This window comes from Dreissena polymorpha, chromosome 2, assembly GCF_020536995.1.
Source record: "Dreissena polymorpha isolate Duluth1 chromosome 2, UMN_Dpol_1.0, whole genome shotgun sequence".
NCBI classification, from domain to species: Eukaryota; Metazoa; Mollusca; class Bivalvia; order Myida; family Dreissenidae; genus Dreissena; species Dreissena polymorpha.
In genome coordinates, this window is record NC_068356.1 from 107,961,449 (window position 1) to 107,986,722 (window position 25,274).

Below are 25,274 nucleotides of genomic sequence, written 5' to 3' on the forward strand. Positions count from 1 at the left end.
ACATGAGAGATAATGTTTTATAAAAATAGGCACATATAGGCACCTGCTATCTTACTTTTTGACAAGCAGAACAAAGCTAATGAGGTATCCGACACCAACGGCACACAGGTAGGCGAGCGCCATGTTGTAGACAAATGGAGTTTCCGAGAATGTCGTACGGTTGAAGTAGGCTCCATAGAACAGTACAGTGTTCTCCATCCAGCCCTAACAAGCATGCAGATATATTACACTCTGAAGAAGATACGCTATATTCCATTTTCATCTCCCACTTTTTGTACAAAAACTTTCATGTCTAATTACTTATTTTAAAGTTCACGTGGCTTACAGTCTCAAAGAAAAGACACCACTGATGTTAATCTTTGAAGAAATATTTTTCTTTTGGTGGCATTTGTATGGAATACCATCTTGACACACAAAATTAATTAGTTTAAACCTATTTATTTTAGCTTGATTGCATACAAAGTCAAAGGCTTATTTGAAACGCTCTTAAGTCCGTTTCCTGGGACTAGAAATCAGGTCTTGGTGTCAATTGTGAAAATCTAAAGAACGCTTCCACATTGAGGATTGAACCCATGACCTCCCGACTGCTAGCCGGATACCATATCCACTTCACTAGCCGGATACCATATCCACTTCACTAGCCGGATACCATATCCACTTCACTAGTCGGATACCATATCCACTTCACTAGTCGGATACCATATCCACTTCACTAGTCGGATACCATATCCACTTCACTAGCCGGATACCATATCCACTTCACTAGCCGGATACCATATCCACTTCACTAGTCGGATACCATATCCACTTCACTAGCCGGATACCATATCCACTTCACTAGCCGGATACCATATCCACTTCACTAGTCGGATACCATATCCACTTCACTAGTCGGATACCATATCCACTTCACTAGCCGGATACCATATCCACTTCACTAGCCGGATACCATATCCACTTCACTAGCCGGATACCATATCCACTTCACTAGTCGGATACCATATCAACTTCACTCATGCAACCATAAAAGTAATTGTCAACCACTTTAAGGAAAATGTAAGGGATCCAAGGGAAATCTGGAAATTTATGGCTAAGGAACACATTACAGGCATACAGGCTGTACGTGTATTTTCATCTTCAAAGTCCTTAAAACCATTAAGATGAAGAAATATTATAAAACAAGAATATCAATGAAACTTAATGATGCTTCCTGAATGACGCACTTTGGTAATATATGGCTTAATTTTGTGGAAATAAATTATTGTTTAAGGAGCACTAAGTGCCAAAATACACACTGGATAGGAGCAACATAAAGTAGTAAAAAAATTGTATATCTTTAGTTCATAATGATCTGACACAATAACATAAAATTCATTAATTTAGAAAATCCTATTACTAATCAATGGATATTCATCCCTGAAAAAGTATATGAGCAGAACTAGCTCAAAATATAACATGTTCACCCAAGAGGGATGCTGCACATGAAGTGTCATAGCATTTGGATCATAGGTGTCCGAATTCAAAAGCAGAAAGGAATTATGTTTCACAGACAATATGCGGACACTCTATGTAGGGATACTACAAATCAATGTTTCATCAAATTTGGATCTATAATTTGAGTATCTATAATTTGACACATTAACACATTATAAGAAAAGGTTATATTATAAATAACATAGGCAACACTATAAAAAATTGTAAAAGCAGAAAAACTTGAAAGTATACTTATGTACACACAATGGGACGCTTCATGTGAAATTTGATAAAATGTGGATCAAAAGATCCAAGATCAAAAGGGGAAAGAGATGACAATTTTAAAGGCAATAACTCCCTGAAAAATCATCAAAGCAGAACGATCTGACAATACGTGTCTGTCCAACCTAAGAAAGAGGACTAGCTCCTAAGACAGAAAGCACAGAAATGAAACATTCATCAACAAAAGACATCTTAATGAAAGAGCAATAACTCCCTGAACAATCCTTCACTGGTATGACCTGACACCCATGCACTCATCCACCCTATAGGGATGATGCATATCAAGTGTCATCAAATTCTCATCATTATATAGTGTCTGACATCTGTCACAGATTGTTTTATTGTATTTTGAAGAATCATATGGGTAACTTACTCAGCCTAAAATAACCCTACCATAAACAAAATTGCTGCAATAAATATTTTCAATAGTCGTTGTGGATGATCGTGTATGAGGTCAAATTGATTACATAATTTAAGATTGAGCAAGGTGTAATAAGGAAGTAGTAACTAACACGGGAGCAATAATTTTAGAAGGCCTTTCAAATAACTGTTACAGCTGATAAACACAATTATCTAACATGACAACAAATAGGTCCTCCAGGATATGCAAAAATAAACTCTACTGTTGTGACAAATGTCACTGTAACAGCACTGTATTGTTTTAAATAAATTAACAAACTTAATAAATGAATCACTAACTTATCTTAGTATTGTAAGGTAAGAAATTCAAAGACATGAAAATATTTTGGCAAATAAATGTTACCTTGCTAACTGAATCACAAGAACAAGTAAAGCTTGATTATTAAGAATATTTCTGATAAAGACATCATAAGCAGGTACAAACATTGTTCTTCCATTTATCTTATTCAATTATACTCACTGTTCCTTGCAAGACATCCACAAAGGACTGTGTAGAGACTTTGGAGGTGTTCTTCACTTCAAATGACGATGTGTAATTGGTGCTGTGGTATATGGCCTCATAGTGATACTTGGAGGTACAAGAGTTCACCGAGTCCGTGAAGGAGTTGGCACCGTCACCCCCCACACCAACTGTCAGGAATGGAACCAACACCACGAACATCATGAACACTGTCAGAGACAGGTTCAGGAACATGAGCCAGCGTAGGAACCGGAAGTAGGACACAGTTGAAGTGCCGAAATGTCCTGCAGGCAGAGCACAGGATGACAATATAGATCTCTAATAATTTTTGAGAATTACTTAGTAGGGCTGAATATGTGAACAAAAATACTTTTAAAAATCAATTTTAGTTCCCATGCTAAAGAATGTAACCTTGAGGAACAAGGGCCTAGTAGTTTTTCAAATAATAAGAATAATGATGATTTTGTTTAACATTGTTTTGAATTGTTTATTGAAGGTTTTTAAAATGTATTTTTTTTAAAGCCATGTAAGGTAAAAAAAAATGGTGCCCTAGCTCCACCCACAAAATTTCTTTTTGAAATTACAATGATGTCAAAAATGACCCAGGGAGCTACAAAATCATGCAAATTCATTAATTTGTGGAAAATTATCATCCCTAAAATGTCTACTGAAATACCAATTGTTACCAATCCAGCTGGGAAACATGAAATATTAGACATCTAATAAAAGAAGACTAGTTTAAGACCAATTTTCAATACAACTTCATTTTCTACATAAAATTATATCCTTTTTAATAAAACTAGCCCATGCTGAGAAACTGATAATTTTCCAGTAAGAGAAAGAAAACTTTTTAAATTAAAATATCTTAAGCTTTTGCACTAAAAACTCGTACATCAAACTACTTAAATTACAAGAAACCCAATTACTTTCCCTCCAACACTTCAAATATGTGAGTGTCTTCTCTTTGACACACTCTCATTCTTTTACCAACAGTAAATGGCAAAATCGTGAAAAGGAATACCCAGTTTATTTGCCACTTTTGAGAATGATATAGAATTTATTTGGCAGTATATTTTGTACTATATTGACTGTACATGTTAGTGGGTAAATTTTAAATTAAACATTTGTAGGTCCTATTTATTATTTGGCGAAAATTGTTTTTATGAAGTTGGCCAAAGATACCTTTTGAGACTGGAATATCAGAAACCCGTGAATCTTGGAAAAACTTTTTAATTTTAGAAGCGGAAAAAACATTTTTTCAAAATTGTAGCATAGTTTTCAATCAATTTTCTCTATTTTTATAGGTTGGAGGATCTAATTTATGCAAATACCATTGCATGCATACAACATGACGAAAAACAACATGTATTGATTTTGTCCGGTAAATAAAGTCGGTACAGGAACAGCAGATGATGTAAAGACATTTTAAACACTGCAGGCAATCTTTGATCAAGTGACCTTTAATGCTGCAAATACCTTTGCATATGTAGCAATTTTAATAAATTAAATTGAAACATTGCTATTTTAAAACATTTTTGTATAAATTCTTTATTAGAACCATTTGTTTGGTCTCCTTTTTCATTTTTTTTCAACTAAATAACCGGTATGTTAATTTGAAGAGCCTTTTTCAAGCAAAAGCACTTGTTCCTGTGTGGGAAAAGAACAGGAATCAAGTCATTCGTACCTTCAATCACTTTGAATGCACCTGACCAAAGTTCCAGCTGGTATATCCAACTTTTAGCCCAATTTTTGAAACTGCTAAATTTCTGGAAAAAAATCAAATCAATCATTTCAGAGTTGAAATCACTTCGCACAAAAACAGTTCCCATTCACCAATTCAAGCTCAACAATTGTTTAAAACAAGAGGGCCTGAAAGGCCCAAAGTCGCTCACCTGAGATTTAAAGGAACTAACCTGTTCTTTGAAGCCCTAGATGTCATTAGTACAAATGTTCTTACCAACTTTCATGACTAGTGAACACCCTGGCAGCCACGTTTTTCAACAAACCAGAACCATTTTTATATACATCCAAGATATCATTTCAACAAATATTCTGACAAAGTTTCATGAAGATTCATGAAGACATATAAGGAAAAATGCCCCGCCCACCCTGGTGGCCATGTTTTTCAAGCAACTGGAACCATTTTCGAACTTGTCCAAGATATCATTGGGACAAATCTTCTGACCAGGTTTCATGCAGATCAGAGAATAAATGTGGCCTCTATAGTGTTAACAAGATTTTACTATAGCCATATAAGGAAAAATGCCCCGCCCCTTGGCAGCCATGTTTTTCAAGCAAACGTAACCATTTTCAAACTCATCCAAGATATCATTGAGACCAATATTCTGAACAAATTTCATGAAGATTGGACTATAAATGTGGCCTCTAGAGTGTTTACAAGGTTTTACTAAAGCCATATATAGACATATCAGGAAAAATGCCCCGCCCCCTGGTGTCCATGTTTTTAAAGCAACCAAAACCATGTTCGAACTCATCCAAGATATCATTGAGATGAATCTTCTGACCATGTTTCATGAAGATTGGACAATAAATGTGGCCTGTAGAGTGTTAACAAGATATTACTATAGCCATATATAGCCATATAAGTAAAAATGCCCCGCCCCCTGGTGGCCATGTCTTTCAAGCAACCAGAACCATTTTCGAACTTGTCCAAGATATCATTGGGACAAATCTACATACCAAGTTTCATGATAATTGGAAAATAAATGTGGCCTCTCGAGTGTTAACAAGGTTTTTTATTATAGCCATATAAGGATTACCCCACCTTCTGGCGGCCATGTTTTTCAACCAACTGGCATCATTTTCAAACTCGTCAAAGATATTATTGGGATGAATCTTCTGCAAAGTTTCATGAAGATCTGACAATCAATGTGGCCTCTAACCAAAACCATGTTCGAACTCATCCAAGATATCATTGAGATGAATCTTCTGACCATGTTTCATGAAGATTGGACAATAAATGTGGCCTGTAGAGTGTTAACAAGGTTTTACTGTAGCCATATATAGTCATATAAGGAAAAATGCCCCGCCCCTTGGCAGCCATGTTTTTCAAGCAAATTTAACCATTTTTGAACACATCCAAAGATATTGTTGAGACCAATCTTCTGACCAAATTTCATGAAGATTGGACAATAAATGTGGCCTCTAGAGTGTTAACAAGGCAAATGTTGACAGCGCACGACGGACGACGAACAAAAGGCAATTACAAAAGCTCACCATGAGCACGTTGTGCTTAGTTGAGCTAAAAAGAAAGACTTGAAGCCCATTTTTAATGCATAAATGCCAGACAAAAAATTATTATAGAATTGTGCAGCCTTTCTTCACAATTCCTCTTGTCAAAATTTAAATTTGTTCATGAAGCTTCAATCTTGTAATATGTAATGTTCTTCAAACATGAGATCAATAAGATCCTGGATCATTCACTCGAGATCAAAAGGAACTAGACATTATGTTCAGGTTTTTTTAAGTTTTGCTAACAAATATGGCTTAAACCCATTTTTGACACAGAGTTTTCAATTGTTTCGAGATGGCTTTTTGACCAATATGAATGTTATTAAATAAAATTCTGGAAGCCACTTTTTTTAAGGTATCATAAGATCACGGGCACAACAAATGCCACTAGACCCCCCTCTCTGATGAGAGATATTTATTCCTGAACATTCTGGACTGTCATCCTGCAGGACGTGTGCAATTTTATACACTGCAACGCCGATATATCGCGGATATATCGCGGACCTTTATATCGCGCTGTCCAATATATCGCGCTTTGGCTATGGCTCCCAAAAATACCGACGAGCATGATCACTAAATGACATGTTTTAATCTGAGAATTCACTAACTTAAGCAAAAAACCGGATCTAGCTAGTATCAACACCCCATATTTTGCGGCTTATTATTGCACGCAGTGAAGCGTGAAAAACAGTCGATTAGTGACAATGTTGTTTACACAAGGCTGGGGTTGTTTTTAACACTTAGGAAATATCCAAATTTCCAAAAAGTTAATAATGGCAGTTTACTGGTACATGTATATAAATCGTTTAATTTCTGTACTGGTCATGAATTTCTTTGTCCTGATAAAAAGTGCGCGAAAATTGGCGTTGGTGTATTTATTTGTAAATAAAAATTTCGTAGCCGGCACAACATTGTGTTAATTTAATTTCCGTTAAAAGTTTCGTTGCAAATTTCAACAAAAGTACCGCGGTATCTCGCGAATTATGTGGCATTGACATTTCCTCTTAATAAAATATAATTCAAACACGCAATATCGTTACCGTTACGCTAAGGGTTAAAACGAATCTATGCACAATGTATTTTGTACGTTTTTAACGGCAAGAATTTTTCATTTTAGCTGATTCGCGAGGGATCGTACATGAACATAAAAAACATAATTTACATTTTGGTTTTTATGATAAATACACAGATACTTATGTAGTAATGAAAACGTTTATTGTAGAAATGGTTTGCAATTATTACAATACAAATATGTAGCAGCACTGTATATAAAATGAAAACATTGGGGAAATTTGACAAGTTAACCGCAATACAATTAAGTTAGAAATTTCTTGAGTTTTATCGCGCGCCGGATATATCGCGCTCATGATCTTTGGACCCCACCAACCGCGATATATCGGCGTTGCAGTGTATTTCATTTGAACAGGAACTCCCAGTTTTGATACCTAGAATGTGTTACTCAATTTCTCAACCGATTTTCTAAACAAATTTCACCATGCTTAAAGAAAATTGCAATTTCTAGAGTTATAAAGGTTTCACTATAGTCATATAAGGATACCTCACTCCCTGGAGGCCGTTTTAATGGACAATAACTATTTTTGAACTAACTTATCTTCTGATTTTAACTATGTTTATTTTGTACATGTACCTAAAAATAATATTCAAACAATACAATTACAATATTCGCTTACAAAACAAAGAAACACAAGAAACCGTCGGTGACGGGTGATGCTCCCCAAAGGTTTTTTTTGTCACAATATTGCACTATATATTCAGATAAAAGGAAACGTCTTGAGGGGCATAACTTTGGACAAAATAATACGATGGATGGTTTAGCAACTTAAAAATTTCAAAGGGCCATAGCTCTCTAAATAAATCATCTAACCAGAACCCACAAATAACATGCGCATCTCCTCAAGGTAGTTAAGCTTCCCATAAAGTTTATTTGAATTCCTGTTATAAGTTGCTGAGAAATAGCTCGGACAAGAATTGCACTATATGTACAATGGAAAATTTCAAAGGGCCATAACTCTGTGAAAAATCATCCGACCAGAACCAGCTGATAATATGCACATCTCCTCTTGGTAGTGAAGCTTCCCATAAAGTTTCATTGAATTCCGGTCATTATAGTTGCTGAGATATAGTCCAGACAAAAATTGTGCACAGACACACACACACACACACACACACGGACAGACGAAGCAGCGACTATATGCTCCCCCCCAAATTTTTTGGGGGAGCATAAAAATTGTACTTTTAAAATCATTTGTCACCAGTGAAAAAAGTTGAAATCATGCAGCAGATAGGGGCAGTAATTGGTAAATAGTCTTGTTACAATTTTGAAAATGTAATTTTTGCAATCATTTGTGGTTACTCTATATATAATGACATTAAATAACTTACATTACTTTGCAATAAACACTGAAGAGAACACTTAAACGTGGACATTCTTAAATACACTTGATCTAGGACAATGGATATTTCATGTTGCATATTTTCAATTACTTATGTAACTTCTGCCAATTAGATATAAAATTTAACCACACATAGATTTTTTAACCCCAAAATACTTACTGAGATCTTAAAAGTAGACCTCCAAAAGTTGCAAGAATCGTTTGAGCATATGATCTGGGAAGTGTTATGGTTATGGGGCACTGATGTGACTTCTAGAGTGTTCCAAGGATTTCCATGTATAGCCATATAAGGAAAACTGCCTTATCCCTTGGCAGCCAATTTTTCAACAAGCCAGAACCTTTATTAAAGTATTGGTCTTACTAAGTCCTTTGAAGATTGGGCAGTTAAAATGGCCTCTAGAGTTTTTACAGATTTGCAAGAGCAGACAAAAAGATATTGAGTTCAGAAAAAAGGGACTGATTGTTATTTTTATCAGAATAAAATACATGTACTCAAATTCAGTAAGGATTTTTTCCATATGGCATTGTTAGGTAAATAATTCAGCAAAATGTACCTTTGCAAGCTGGTATTTCTTTTGTTCATACCCAAACCCAGAATCCTGGTGTGATAAAATCTTGTCCCTAGAAATAAACAAAATCAACACAGACATTTATATTTGAACAGATTAGATTATAAAACTACTAACAAAATTATTGAATTTTGTTATCTCAAAGTTTCTGGGAGCTATTAAATTATTTTGCGATGCATGAGGTTCAAAGTTCAACAACCAAATACCGACCATTGTGGAAACTTGTTCCAAAATAACATACAGATTCAAAACATAAAAGAACATTGCTCACCACTATAACACACACAACATAGACAGATACACTTAAATATGTGTTTTTATTTGCTCATTATTTTTAATCAGTACAAGTGTTGAAAACACAATCACTTGACATAAGCTGCTCCCCCCCTCCAACTGCTTACTCCTTTCGCCCCATCTGCTACCCTAATCCCAAAACCCTCACAATTTTCAGTTTGTTATACACAGTACATAATTTCTTGTAAAGTGAGTCGACTTTAAAAAAAATATATATATATATATGACAAGGTATGTGACTTTGATCCTTGAAATGCTGATCTCGGCACACCAGCCTATTTCCAAAGTTCACTGCTCCATTAATTTTTAACCGATTTGCAAAATCCCGCTATCAAACAACGCAGATGACTTTCAAGTAAAGATATAAGTTGATGAGTTCTTACACAAGTCAACTGAAAAGAGGTCATCAAACAGCAAACTTTCCAAAATATTAACTAGAATTGACCTGGCTACCACAAAAACTTATTGCAAGCATGTATCCGTTGGTTTGACAATCATTCATTGAAGCTGTAATTACACATCTCATAAAACAGAGAAAACCTTTAATAGTTAACTTGGTAAAATAGTTAAATGAACTCAAAGGATGGAAGCAGCAATACCAATTTTATGTCAATACTATAGTACAGAGAAATATGTAAATAGAGCTCTTATTGTGCTTTTTGCTTTTAAAGATTAAGTGACATGAATGAAATTGAGATAAGATAAATGAGGCTCTATGATGAACTGTCCCATGGAGTCCTTTTAGTTGATAATGTGTTTTAAATGCACAGATGTGATTTCAATAAGTAGCAGGCTGAATCACTACCATATCACTTGTTATATGTATGGTTGAGGTTGACTCACTTGTCAGGATAATGTTGGGTCAAACAGATGCAAGGAAGAAAATTCTCTTTGGTAAAAAACAACCCAATTTCAAACTTCTTGAGTAAAAATGCAGGGATCTGTGTCTATTAAAATCTCTGATTTTACTGAAAATCCACCAAAATTAAAGTTTCACTTACAAGGGTACCCACGTTTGAACAAATTCGTTATTATGGCAAACCAGGCTGCAATTTAGAATTGTCACTGATAATGCAAAAATGTAGAATACAAATTGCAATTGCCAACAAGAATCATAAACCGATTACAAGTATGAATAAATATAATTTTCGTCGTTTGAGTTTATGAGTTAGAAGAAAATCAATGTAATCAACGCTTGGTCGCACTGAAAGTGTGCACAAGGAAATTGGAGTGTTTATTAATTGTCTCAGTTATCTCTCCGAGATTAAACCATTGTCTATTGCCCTAATGCATTCACCTGCTAGGTTTTATGACTGGTCATAAAAACACTTGAAGGAAGTAACACCAAAAAAGCCAAAACAGAGAAGAAGTCTGGTTAAAAAGCGATGTAAAATGTACTCTCCGAAAATTTAGTCATAAATTATTGACGAAAACTGTTATGTCCAAAAATTTTGAGTCACGAAAAATAATTCTTCTAGCCAAAAAAGGGGGTGTCCGAAAACTTAAGAATAATTATGGTACATCATTTGTTAACGAAAGTTATAGGGCCACAAAAAGTTTACATTGATCAGTTTGTATTGCTCACCTACGCATTGATATTCAAAATTAAATTATTTTCTGAATAGTTCAATTGCAGATATATATGGTTAAATATGTGAAAATAATGGAAAGTTCATAATTCAATTATATTGTAACAAACAATAAGTTTACATGGTAACTACATAGATCAAAAAGTAATTTCTAACCAAAACCTTGGAATTACTTACAAAAACGTTGTAATAAACAAGAGGCCCATGAGGGCCTGAATTGCTCTACTGCTATAAACACTGTGCAAGTTTGGAAAGAATAAGATGAAAACTGTGTACTTAATCGCGCAAACAAGGAGAATTTTCTCAAATTCAAGGGAAGATTATTGTGTACTTATTTCTCAGATACTGCTCATATTGAATAGTGTTCAAGTCCTCATTGATATAAAGATACTGTGCAAATTTGGAAATAATTGGATGAAAACTGTGGAATTAATTGCGTAAACAAGTGGGATTTCAAAATTGTCTCATATTCAAGGGGAAGTCATTCTGGACTTATTGCTTTGATATTGCTCTTTTTAAACAACGGCTGTTTGTAAAACATGCATGCCCCCCATATGGGCTGTCAGTTGTAGTGGCAGCCATTGTGTGAATACGTTTTTTGTCACTGTGACCTTGACCTTTGACCTAGTGACCTGAAAATCAATAGGGGTCATCTGCCAGTCATGATCAATGTACCTATGAAGTTTCATGATCCTAGGCCTTATTATTCTTGAGTTATCATCAGGTAACCATTTTACTGTTTCGAGTCACTGTGACCTTGACCTTTGACATAGTGACCTGAAAATTAATAGGGGTCATCTGCTAGTCATGATCAATGTACCTATGAAGTTTCATGATCCTAGGCTTAAGCATTCTTGAGTTATCATCCGGAAACCATTTTACTATTTCAAGTCACTGTGACCTTGACTTTTGACCTAGTGACCTGAAAATCAATAGGGGTCATCTGCCAGTCATTATCAATGTACCTCTGAAGTTTCATGATCCTAGGTGCAAGCATTCTTGAGTTATCATCCTGAAACCATTTTACTGTTTCAAGTCACTGTGACCTTGACCTTTGACCTAGTGACCTGAAAATCAATAGGGGTCATCTGCCAGTCATGATAAATGTTCCTATGAAGTTTCATGATCCTAGGCATAAGCATTCTGAGTTATCATTCGGAAACCATTTTACTGTTTTGTGTCACTGTGACATTGACCTTTGACCTAGTGACCTGAAAATCAATAGGGGTTATTTGCCAGTCATGATTAATGTACCTATGAAATTTCATGATCCTAGGCGTAAGCGTTCTTGAGTTATCATCCAGAAACAATTTTACTATTTCGAGTCACTGTGACCTTGACCTTTGACCTAGTGACCTGAAAATCAATAGGGGTCATCTACCAGTCATGATCAATGTACCTATGAAGTTTCATGATCCTAGGCCTAAGCGTTCTTGAGTTATCACTCAGAAACCATTTTACTATTTCGGGTCATCGTGACCTTGACCTTTGACCTGAAAATCGATAGGGGTCATTTATGAGTTATGATCAATGTACCTATGAAGTTTCATGATCCTAGGCCTAAGCGTTCCTGAGTTATCATCCAGAAACCATTTTACTATTTCGGGTCACCATGACCTTGACCTTTGACCTAGTGACCTAAAAATCAATAGGGGTTATCTGCGAGTCATGATCAATGTATCTATGAAGTTTTATGATCCTAGGCATAAGTGTTCTTGAGTCATCATCTGGAAACCATTTTACTATTACGGGTCATCGTGACCTTGACCTTTGACCTTGTGACCTGAAAATCAATAGGGGTCATCTGCGAGTCATGATCAATGTACCTATGAAGTTTCATGATCCTTGGCATAACGCTCTTGAGTTATCATCCGGAAACTATCTGGTGGACAGACGGACCGACATGAGCAAAACAATATACCCCCTCTACTTCAAAAGGGGGGGGGGCATAATGAGAAAACTGCCCCGCTCCCAGCAGCCATGTTATTCAACTGACCGAAACCATTTTTGAACTCAACTCTCGTATCAAGAAAACAAATGTTCTGAGCAAATTTTATGAAAATTGGGCCAAAAATGTGACTACTGTGTTCACATGTTTTCACTATATACATATAAAGGAAAAATGCCCCGCCCACTGGCGGCCATGTTTTTCACTGATCTGGACCATTTTCGAACTCGTCCGAAACATCAATTGAACCAATGTTTTGACCAACTTTCATGATGATTGGGCAAAAATTGTGACTTCTAGAGTGTTTACAAGGTTTCTCTATAGCCAAATAAGGAAAACTGCCCCGCCCACTGGTGGCCATGTTTTTCAACGGATCGGAACCACTTTTGAACTCAACCAAGATATCATTAAGACAAACATTTTAACAAAGTTACATGAAGATTGGGCATGAAATGTGACTTCTACAGTGTTTACAAGGTTTTTCTTTTTTTGACCTAGTGACCTAGTTTTTGACCCGGCACAACCCAGTTTCGAACTCGGCCGAGATTTCATTGGGACAGAGCTTCTGACCAAGTTTCATGAAGATGGGACAAGAAATGTGGCCTCCAGAGTGTTTACAAGCAAATGTTAACGGACGGGCTGACTGACATACGACGGACAAAGACCAGTCACAAAAGCTCACCTGAGCAATCAGGTGAGCTAAAAAGATATTCGGCCTAAATGCTGACTTTGAAATAAAGTTTGAAAGTCTTTCAAGATCTCATTGTGAATTGTAAATGGCACATATTGTAGCACTTTTCAATACAAAATTGAATTCAAAATAGCAAATACTAGTATAGCAAACTGGCAAATAATGGTAGCCTATTCAGGCTTTCAGGAACGAAATGCCTATGCAGGTGTTCAGGAACGACGTGCCTATCCAGGCGTTTAGGAACGACGTGATAACCAAGGACGGAAAACATTTGTGGTTAGATAATTAAACGATTTTCCTCTTATTGTGACACTATACTATTCAGTAGTATTTTTTTTCTCATATTGAAAGCAAAACTGTGTTTATCGATAGTAAATTATGTCTTTCCCTGACGATTTAGTGACCGAGTGCAGACCTTGAAATTTTGCAAGATGGATTTTAACGCATTATTTTAACTGGGACACAATTTGCGCTGTTTGAACATGCAGAGAGTAGTCCAAAATTCCTAACACTGAACAGTGCCCCATCCTTTATGCTGTGCACAGACACAGTGATGTAGCCACAGTTCAGAGGATTTCACTCGAATCAGCTTATTTCAATATTCAATGATAGTTATTCATGTTTGCTGGCGTTATGTAAAGGGCAAGCTTGGTAAAACAGCTACGCTATAAAAGAGCCTTATTGTTCTATACCGTTGTTATGGTCAGAGACTGGTTGACACCGTGTGAACTGCTAGGGTAACAAGTAATGCATCAACAACAAAGTATGGGTTTTCAGGGCTGTCTTTATGACTACCTAATTCGTGAGTGAAAAGTATTGCTCCCAGATTTATTTTTTATTTATTTTTATCAATTATCTTATTGTATATTTTGAATTTGTATATGGTGTCAAATATCAAAAGTTTTGTACAGGGGATTTCCATCATGAAATTATATTCTAAGTGTGATAGGTATTCGATATTCCAACAATATTCATTTAATATGATGGTGAGGGCAAATTTTCTTTCATATTTGGTTCTCATTATACCATTTTCATCATACTTTCTTTGCTTTCAAAACTTCAAAAAAGGGATATGACCTTCTTATCTCACACATCTCAACAAGTGCATTAAGGCACACTCTTTATAAATTTGAATAGCTTGTGTTCATTTCAAACTTGCAATTAAACAAGAGGGCCATGATGGCCCTGTATTGCTTCACTGCTGAAAAAAAGGCTGAAACAAATATTCTCGGCATGTGCAAATACTTAAATATAGGCCCTATTTAAGCACATGTACACTTTTGTGACCCCCTAGGCTGGGTCAAATTTTACCCCAGGGGCATAATTTGAGCAAACTTTGTAGAGGACTACTATATCTCACAACATACAAAATGTGGTAGCCCTAGGTCCTAGAGTTAAGGACAAGAATATTTTTAAAGTTTTCACAAAATAAGCAAGATATAAGCGTATATAATGTTCAATTTTGTGACCCGCGGGTCAGGGTCAAATTTGACCCAAAGGGCATAATTTGAACAAACTTGATAGAGGACTATAAGATGTTACTGCATACCAAATTTGGTAGCCATAGTCCGAATGGTGTTCGACAAGAAGATTTTTAAAGATTTCACAAAATAGGCACTTTATAAGCGTTTATTCAATTTTGTGACCCCCCGGGCCAGGGTCAAAGTTGACCCCAGAGGCATTATTTGAACAAATTTGGTAAAGGTTTATTAGATGTCACTACATACCAAATTTGGTAGCCCTTGGCCCAATGGTTATGGACAAGGAGATTTTAAAGTTTCACAAAATAGGCCTCATATAAGCGTATGTTCAGTTTAGTGACCCCCCCGGGCAGGGTAAAATTTGACCCAAGGGGCATAATTTGAAAAAACTTGGTAGAGAACTATTTGATGTCACTACATACCAAATTTGGTAGCCCTAGGCCTTATGGTTAAGGACAGAAAGATTTTTAAAGTTTTCACAAAATAGGCACAATATAAGCATATAATCGATTTTGTGGCCCCCCGGGGCAGGGTCAAATTTGACCCCTGGGGCATTATTTGAACAAACTAAGTAGAGGACTAAACAATGTCACTACATACCAAATTGTGTAGCCCTAGGCCTAATGGTTATGGACAAGATTTTTTTTAAAGTTTTCACAAAATAGGCATTATATAAGCATATGTTCAATTTTGTGACCCCCGGGGCAGGGTCAAATTTGACTCCAGGGATAAAAGTTGAACAAATTTGGTAGAGGACTTTTAGATGTCACTACATACCAAATTTGATAGCCCTAGGCCGGATGGTTATGGACAAGAAGTTTTTTAAGTTTTCACAAAATAGGCCTTATATAAGCATATGTTCAATAACATTTGTGTTAATGTCTCAAGTTGTTTGTATTCTTTAATTTTTCAAAATCTCTGGAGCTTTTGTGGGAATTCGTCCAGCTGGACCCTTAACCATAATGCAGGGCTTTGATCTGGTCCCAGCTAGTGGCCCCCAGGCGCCTAGCTAAAATTTTCAGGATTTTCAGTTTTGAAAATGTTAACCTGCAAGCACTTTTAATAAAAATAATATGTTGTGTTTTATAAACAAATGGGTCCCCAATCCATTGTAATTATTCCTAATTAGCTCAAAGATCAGTTCCAATTGAGGCTGGATGATACAGGAAGAAAAGAAAATGTAAAAAGAAACAACTATTATATATTTTTCTGAAATGGGTCCTAAAAAATCCCAATTAAAGGTTTCCTCTTTTTTTTTTAGATCTCATTATCTCAATTTTGAAGCTTTATTTAGCAAAACAACAACACTAATATACCAATTTTAGTCAAAATACTGCAAGTTTTCCCGATCCAAAGGGACCTGGCCCCATTCCCAAAATGGTGACAAAAAACACTGATGTGATGGTAATCTTTGTGTGTTATTTTATTAATATTTAAATTGATATTAAGCAGTTAACTTAAGCTATATCTGAAAAGGTTTTAACCACAAACAAAATACCCCCACCTGGTTGTGTCCCTCAATGCAGCAGCTTGATCATGTGTGCTCAAATCTTCACGATCATGCTTCAAAGTATTCAGACGATTCTTCAAACTTTTTGTTCTCTTATTCCGATTGCTAGGCAAACGATCATCAAAGTCATCGTTTAAATCATCATAGTGATTGTTTATCACACTTTTCCTTCCAGAAAATCCAAGCTCTGATATGTTTGTTCTAGCTTGTTTGCGTCGTTGAACTATGGTCTGCAAATGATCTGTATAACTAACACCAGTTGATCTCTTTTGGCTATGTTTCCGATATAAAGATCGATTTCTTCTAGAAAACACTTCGGGTCTGGCATCAGCATCACCATTGTCTTCCCTTTGAAAGCCTTCATTATCAAATGCTTTATTCTGCTCAGGTATACGACCTTCTGAGTAATATTCATTTTGTTGATCACCTATGTCTCTGTTTTGCATTCTACCGGGACCGTCCCTTGAATCATGGAATCCATTTGCATTATCAGGAAGATCTTCATAGTCTGGTTGTAGGTCAATTGACTCGGTGTCTACATCTCTATAAGCCTTGTTTTTACCATCCCCATCATATCTACTATACTGTCTACTGTCCCCACTGTACCCATTATACCGTCTACTGTCCCCACCATACCCACTATGCTGTCTGCCTTCCCCACCGTACCCACTATGCTGTCTGCCTTCCCCACCGTACCCACTATGCTGTCTTTCATCCTTGTACTGAGGGATTTCCCGTCTCCAATTGTCACCTTCATCCATGCCCTTCTCATAACTTGGATTCACCTCACCCCAATAGCGTGACATTCCTTCCTGATACCCTTCCATTGACAGTGCATGAGGCCCAGTCCTCCAATCAGAACCATGAAACCCACCTCCTGCCATTGAGTTAAATGTAAACACTATTATAATGCAAATATTAGATAGACATTACCGTCAATGACCATTGTTCAAAAGAGGATGGCTGTATTAAATATCCTTTCAAATGCATATATATTGCATCGTCTAGCTTATCAAATTATCTATTGTTACATCTTGTTTTTCAATATCAGTTTTATTCAGTGTTAGTTGCACACAAATATTCAACCACCAAACTGGCAATTTAACCTTATCCTACTGTTATCTAAGAACAGGGGCAATTTTTAACAATTCTTACTTCCTTGTTGATATCTTTTAGATAAGTCACACTGATCATATATGAGAGTCCATGCATGTAAATCTATTATCAGGACATATCGATAACTGCCGACCCCAACACTAACACCACTTCCAAACCATGTGAGGCCAAATATTATCAAATGTTTCTTAAGTTTGTTTTACCAGTGTGTTTCAAGAGGACATAGAAACAGAACAGGCATTATAGCTGGAAAATCTTTGATAGAAGTTCCAACTCCCATAAAGTAATATGTACAAAATATTATTAAGAGCAATCACTATTTCATCTCTAATATGAACAGATATACAGTTCCAAAAAGTATGATCAGCGATCAAGTGATGTCGTCAAATTGGAAAGCATTAAAAAATATATCAAATATAATGAATAACTGAAACATCTCATATAAGCTTCAAATGATGATTTTTTATAGTGTTATTATATATAATATTTAAGAAATTTCATGATCACACAGATGTGTTATTGCATTAAAGATTTGTTCACTGCCAATTTGGAAGATGTCTTCCCTTCCACTTTGGAAGCACAAGACATATTAAGCACTGGGTAATGGCCTATAGCTGTAATGTGTAATATATTTATTTTAATTCTAGTTCTGCACTGAGTTGGTAACAGCTGGAGCAAGATTAATAACAATCTAATAAACATAATCTTCTCTCAATATCATCCATACAAAGCAGTGACTTTTTTTGGTGTAGCTGTGCCAGAAACTTTTTAAAATAGAAAACATGTAATCTACAGTTACCACATTTACATAAATAGGTAATTCAATGGACATTTTGAGAAGTATAGTGTATTAAAAGGGATACTACAGTGTTTTCCAACAATATTAACCGGGTGTTAAGCATGAAGCAATTATATCTCTAGTGAAAAGGCTTGAGGGATAAAACAGTTACACACTCAACTCACAACTTCAATAAAGCTTGTGTTTATATTATATTTATTTATATTTATATTTAGAAGATTGTCAGCGCCACAGCGTTTGTACTTAGATGTTATATTATCATGGTATGTCAATAAATGATTCTTAATGCTGTTTTAACAATTCCATGATAGATACTAGTTTTGAATATTTTAATAAGAATTATTCCACCATATTGACCAATTTAAGTGTGGGCGGTATGATTCATGATACTATTTGCAATCAAATCAAAGAACAATGTCCAGCAAACTGTTAAAACAGGTCTGTTAAAAAAAGGTGTGTATAAATTTCTCAAATATGTACGGATGATTTGTGTGTGGCAGGTTAACTTATATGTCTTCATTTCATTTCCATTCTTCATTTGTATTTTTTCTGTATCTATAGATATATGATCAATTATATCTAATAATGCGAAACAAAGACACAAAATCTGGCACAACACCCTGTAATTGATTTGCATGTGATGCAGTTAAGAAATGCGCAGGAAAAGGCATTTGCTATCTTTGATCTTATTGATATAACTCTTTATCTTTCACCAACACCAACCACAATCAACACTGTATATCTTTTTAAAAGATATTTCTTGTCCTATATTGTCCCTTTTGTTCATTATTCATAAATAATGTTTTCTGTTTGTTTAAACAGATATTTACCCGGAAGTGTATATTAAACACATGCATGGCTAGATCTGTAAGAGTGGGGAGGGGCTTTTGTTAATGGATTCAAAGAATTGGTTGAATCCTTAGTGATCAGTAGCAGTGTAAATTAGCAAAAGGTGAAACTAGATTCTTTAAAAAGCTTTTAACTAGCTACTTTTCCTGTACAAATGGTTGTGTAGAAATCTAATATAATTCCTCAAGTTGTATCTGCACGTATATTTCAGTGGTTGGCACACGCGCTTACTCAAGCTGCTCCCAACATCACAATCCCACGCCCAAATTGAAAATATCCTTCACTAAAAAAATGGAAATTGAAGCTATAATTCGAAATTCATCCCAACTTTCTTGAGTCAAAATAGTAAATAAGGTAGGAGTGCTGGAACACAGGCTAAGGCTCAAAACGACCTCATAAATTTCGACACACACAATTATTGACATGGCAAAAGTTTATATTTGGATCTTTTGAGTGAACTTCAAAATGTGGAAACAATTCTAGATGCAGGGATCCAAACCCACCAATCCATGAACCTTGCAATATGCCTTTATTTTGGGCATAAAAACAAAGAGAGTAGTTAAGGTAACAAGGTTTAAATCACAGAGGTAAAATTAATGAAATAAAGCCAGATACTATGTTAAGACCTTGGCATATGGACAAGAATGATGTACTTGACAAAATCAAAACATATTCTTATGTGGTGAAAGGTTTAAGTGTCAAATTACATACGTCACATGTATATTACTATTACTGTGATTAAAATGACCTCCTATTGTTGTACATCTGTCATGTAAACAATATGGAAATGTTATTTGTGATTCACATATAAAGCATTTTTAGAGAGCACTCGATATTTAAGGAATGTATTGTATTAAATCTGTCTTATAAATACCACTGGTTGTCGTGTGAATGAATGAAAAATATATTATCGTTAGTCTTCATCATATTGTTAGTTCCATGTCGTAACTTTCAGATTCACTGGCTAAGTGGTTCTGTATATAAAGGCCTGCAAATTGATTGACTACTTTTTTCCTGGGAATGCGCTTGGATTGACTTCTCCAGCTGAATAGACTCATAAAAGAAGACCGTGAAAGTTGGTTGATAAACTGCAAAGAGTAATTACGATGCTGCCCAAGGTCCAGAGATTCTTTTGAAGCTTAAGAAAACTTTGAAGACCATTATAAGGGTACAGAGGCGTCACTGAGGGGTAGATCTGCCTTTGGAGCAAAACGGTTGGCGTCATTGAAGCCAGTAGCGTCATTCAGGAATTGGGTGACTTAAAGTCCTTACTGTATGTCACAGAATGATTTGCTGTGTTTGGGGCATTCACAAATATGGTTGATGACATACCTTTTTATGCCCCCGGAATGAAATGATCGGGGGTATATTGTTTTTGGCCTGTCTGTCAGTGTGTCTGTCCCAAAAATTTAACCATGGTCATAACTTTTGCAATATTGAAGATAGAAACTTGATATTTGGCAAGCATTTGTATCTCATGGAGCTGCACATTTTGAGTGGTGAAAGGTTAAGGTCATCCTTCAAGGTCAAAGGTAAACACAAATTTCAAAGTGGCGCATTAGGGGGCATTGTGTTTCTGACAAACACATCTCTTGTTTTAAAGTGAAGTTTTCTTACCATTGCAACTATTTCTAACATTTAAACAAAATGTCTTAGATGTAATTTAATATTTCATTGCACGGCTTAAACACACTACATGTTTTTTTATTAAGAACAATTAAAGCTACCAGTAAACAGCCAAAAATGATAAGACTTTTGTTTAAGATATGTACATCAACCTAGAGTAAAAGATAACGCAGTAGTACAATATGTTAATCTCTCACATCAATGAAATAAAACACTTTCCTGCAGAGGGACAACATTAAACTTAACAGGATTTGTATCCATTATAAATAAAACTCAGATAATACAAACAGTTGATCTATAAGCAAACAAATAATCTTGATAACATTGTTACATATCTGTCACTTAAATTCAGCACATATATTATGGTTGGGCAGGACCTGTGTCATCAGTATATTATCAGGTGAATGTCGTTCATAAAACTTGCCCTCTGAAGTAGTATGTCGAAATCTACTTTATCAGGTAAAAATATCAAACACAATAGGGACCCAAGATTTGGGGTATTTGGGGACAAACATGTCATCAGTCAAAGCATGAGAATAACAATGCCCTAACACAGCACTGTTGTATTGGCAAAAAAAAACTTGCAATCTAACCAATTATGAATATGTTTTTTTGTGGGAGACACCTGGATGCATCATCTTGCTTACAAAATACATGACTTGCAATTGGCTCCTATTCATAAATAAAGGTTGCATTGTACAATTAGGTTTCTCTGATGCTGGTGTAGCTGATGTTTCACTTGATGTATTTGTGATTTACTTTGGTAATCCCCTGTTTTATCATAATTCCTTAACCTTGAGCAGTAACAGTAGTAACAAATATACAACACCTGACACCACACCTTGATAGTGTGGGTCATAGTGTAAACAAGTTGTTGAAATTAATCATTCTCGAAATTATAAGTTGCAAGCAGAATAACTTAAGCATGTTTAACAGGACAATATAATTGTCAAACACACTGCACGCAAGTGTTAATGTTATAAATTGAAAACATAGACCGTCCTTTGTCAAACAATAAAGGTTGTAAAAATCATGTTTTATAAATTAATTCTAAGTTATAAGATGCATAACTTGAAGTCTTTTATACAGATTGATAAACATTTCACATGCTAACTTCATATATACAAAACATTTTATGTCATTTAACTCCAGACTTATATAACTTAACCAATCATGCACACTTAACATGTAATATACAATCAAAATGATCTTCAAGCTCCACACAGTTGTCTTTATTTGGTATTACTGTCTGTTTCCTTGCTACATGAATACAGTGCATGCCAAATTCTTTGCTACATGAATACAGTGCATGTCATGTTTCTTTGTTTCTTTGCTACATAAATACAATGCATGCCATATTTCCTTGCTACGTGAATACAGTGCATGCCATGTTTCTTTGCTAGATGAATACAGTGCATGCCATGTTGCTTTGCTACATGAATACAGTGCATGCCATGTTTCTTTGCTACATAAATACAATGCATGCCATGTTTCCTTGCTACATGAATACAGTGCATGCCATGTTTCTTTGCTACATAAATACAATGCATGCCATGTTTCCTTGCTACATGAAAACAGTGCATGCCCAGGCTTCCTGAAAAGGCCGGACCGCCGGTCTTGTCTGGCAAAATTCTGTACGGTCTGGCGAAGTTTCTAATATCGCCAGTCCTTGTGACAGGCCAAAAAAATTATGTCTAAATACTGAAAAGTCTAATACTTGCCAAAAGAACAAAAACACCCCATTAGAATCACTCTTTTCGTGAATTTCAAGCCTTTTTGTCATTAAGAAAACACTAACGCGTCACTAATTCTTAAGAGTGCTCTCCCTTTGAAATGTTGTTATTTCGAAAACGTCAATTTCAATGGTCCGACATATTACCATCTATCCAATTACAATGGTTGTAACAAATAACCACAAATGAAAAAGATGTCGTTGCTAAAGTTCTTCAATGGCAACACCAATCGTGTTATGTTATTTGTTTTGAGTCTGACTAGAATTTAAAGCTGTTGTCCATCATACACTGTTATCACTTGAACACGCAAGTGTTTTGTTTTACTTTATCGAGTGTACTTATACACAGGCTTCACATTGCAATAAATATGATGATATATATATATATTAATTCTTCAGTTATAAACTCACGCTGTTCGGTCAGGTGAATTTTTGTCCGGACAGGCTAACTTTTCCATCAGCCTGTCCGGTTGACAGACACTTTTTGGGACTTTTCAGGAAGCCTGCATGCTATGTTTCTTTGCTAGATAAATACAGTGCATGCCATGTTTCTTTGCTACATGAATACAGTGCATGCCATGTTTCTTTGCTACATGTTCATGAATACAGTGCATGCCATATGTTTCTTTGCTACATAAATACAGTACGTGCTATGTTTATTTGCTACATGAATACAGTGCATGTTTGTGTTTTTTTGCTACATGAATACAGTGCATGCCATTTTGATCATTTACAAGACTTATTATAACCAAAATAATTTGCCTAAGAAATGTAAACTGGTTAAATCAAACACAAAAAGGGATTTGTCTACCTTTTTTGACGATGCTGCGAAGCATCGTCTAAGTTATCATATCATGAAAAAATTCTTCACAATGGCAACCTATGTAAAAGACCGAGCCAGTCCGATTGAGATAGCTCGATTTTTCTAATCGGCATACTTCACTGATTATCATTGATAAAGGTATAGGAAGCTCAGCTATAAATAGGACAGCATATTCTGGGAAAAGATTTAATAATAGTTTGAAAACGTTACTTTTAAATCAGTTATATTCAATCCATTATATGTTTATAGATCAATAAAACAACTATGCATTTACTGTATTGTATTTGACATTTGTCGTGATTCAGTAAATAAATTGCGAATTAAAACGTGTATAATTAACTTTCAACGCAATCATGAGTGTAAAGAAAACGAATTATTTCGAACCTGCCATTTGTAAACGTTGTAGCGACTATGGTATATAAACAGCATAATAGCCCTATCATATCTGTGATACTCACTCTTCTGCATGCTTTCTCATTTTGCATATTTAATAAACTTTTAAAACATAAATTACAGAGCCACATCAGTGCACATACTATGTTTGACAATTCATTCGTTTGTTGGATATTGTTTGCTGTTTTAAACACATATTAGGTCATATCACGGAGATTTAGTTAACCTTACCATGTGTTCATGGGCGAACTCACGTATTCAAGTGCTCTTACGACTATGTGCTCATACCCACTTTCGATCGGGAATCATCATGAAATTATTGCCGTACTTAACAAACAAACATGCCTAAGCTTATTGAATTAGAGAAAAAGAACAATAATCAAAAGAGAAAAAGTATATGTTCATGCACATGGGCATGTGAAATCACGTCCGTACACATAGCATCAATAACTTAGGAAAGGAAACAACGAAATATAAAGTTTGGTATGATATACATGTGAAATTAAAGAGCATGGTGTAATTAAAGAGCATGTCAAGTTTTGAATTTGTAAGCTGAAACGTAATGTTATAACCCACAAACTTTTTACGTTAAATGACAGTTTTTTAAGATCAGTGGTACAGAAAATACACGTCGAATACCTTATTAAAGATATTTCTTGTTATATTTGATCGAGAATGTAACCCGCCTCCCAGTTTCGCTGAAAGGATCAAGTTCCCCACAAATACTACTTCCCCGTACCCCCAATTTTTTTTTCGTACCCTACATTTTTCATACCCAATTTGTTTCGTACCCAATTTTTTTTTTCGTACCCAAATTTTTGCTCGTAACCACATTTTTTTTCGTACCCAATTTTTTTCCTACCCAAAATTTTTTCGTAACCAAATCTTTTTATGTACTTAATTTTTTTTTTTGCATAATTGTTGTACCCAAAATTTTCATACCCATTTTTTTCCTACCCAAAATTTTCGTACCCACATACACAATTGTGGTGATGTAGATAAATTTGAAAAGATGCTTTTATATCAATCCTCTTCAAAAGCATCGTCACAACAGTACTGTCAGTACTTTGATTTAACATTGCTAACAGTTTCAGAAAAATAAAAATTAAGCTAAATTAAGCCTTTGCCTCACCTGTACTTTTTCTTCACCGCAATGGTGGCAGTCATGTTGCGTACAGTGTTCAGGGACTGTTGTCGACTCTCACATCCCATCATCCACTTGTCAACCTGGCTGACGTTCCGCATCAGCTGATGTAATGTAGAGGACCGGGAAGTGCTCCTTGCTGATCCAAATAGTAACCCATCTGCAGTTCAGAATATTTAAAACAAGGCATGTGACACAATGAGACATATGCCTTGAAAGAGTACCAATACCTGCATTCAACCAAGCATGGCTATATAGGCACTATATGCACATATAGGCTAGCCCATACGGGTTCCAGATGGGTCCAGCATACAAATACTTTTAATAAAACATAGTAAAGGCGTGCGTAAATGACTACGTAAATGACTATATTAGCTCAAGAAAAATTTATAAAAATGTCTGTTACATG

The 25,274-nt window shown here is 35.5% G+C and overlaps 1 protein-coding gene across 5 annotated transcripts in view; it reads right to left on the reverse strand.

The window, feature by feature from the left end:
- LOC127868401 (transmembrane channel-like protein 7) overlaps positions 1-25,274 on the reverse strand; it is a 101,623-nt gene that overhangs the window by 49,891 nt on the left and 26,458 nt on the right. For 3 of the 5 annotated variants that reach the window (XR_008044110.1, XM_052410158.1, XM_052410159.1), the window contains exons 1-5: positions 16,378-17,527; positions 8,856-8,922; positions 4,320-4,401; positions 2,636-2,919; positions 56-204 (exon numbers count right to left, since the gene is read on the reverse strand). Coding sequence is in view for 4 of the 5 variants with exons in the window: in XM_052410158.1 (XP_052266118.1) it covers positions 56-204; positions 2,636-2,919; positions 4,320-4,401; positions 8,856-8,922; positions 16,378-17,267 (1,472 nt within the window). In the remaining variant the exon portion in view is untranslated. Of the gene's footprint in view, positions 1-55; positions 205-2,635; positions 2,920-4,319; positions 4,402-8,855; positions 8,923-16,377; positions 17,528-24,853; positions 25,026-25,274 lie in introns of those variants that run through there. The other 2 variants (XM_052410160.1, XM_052410161.1) reach the window with 1 other exon arrangement.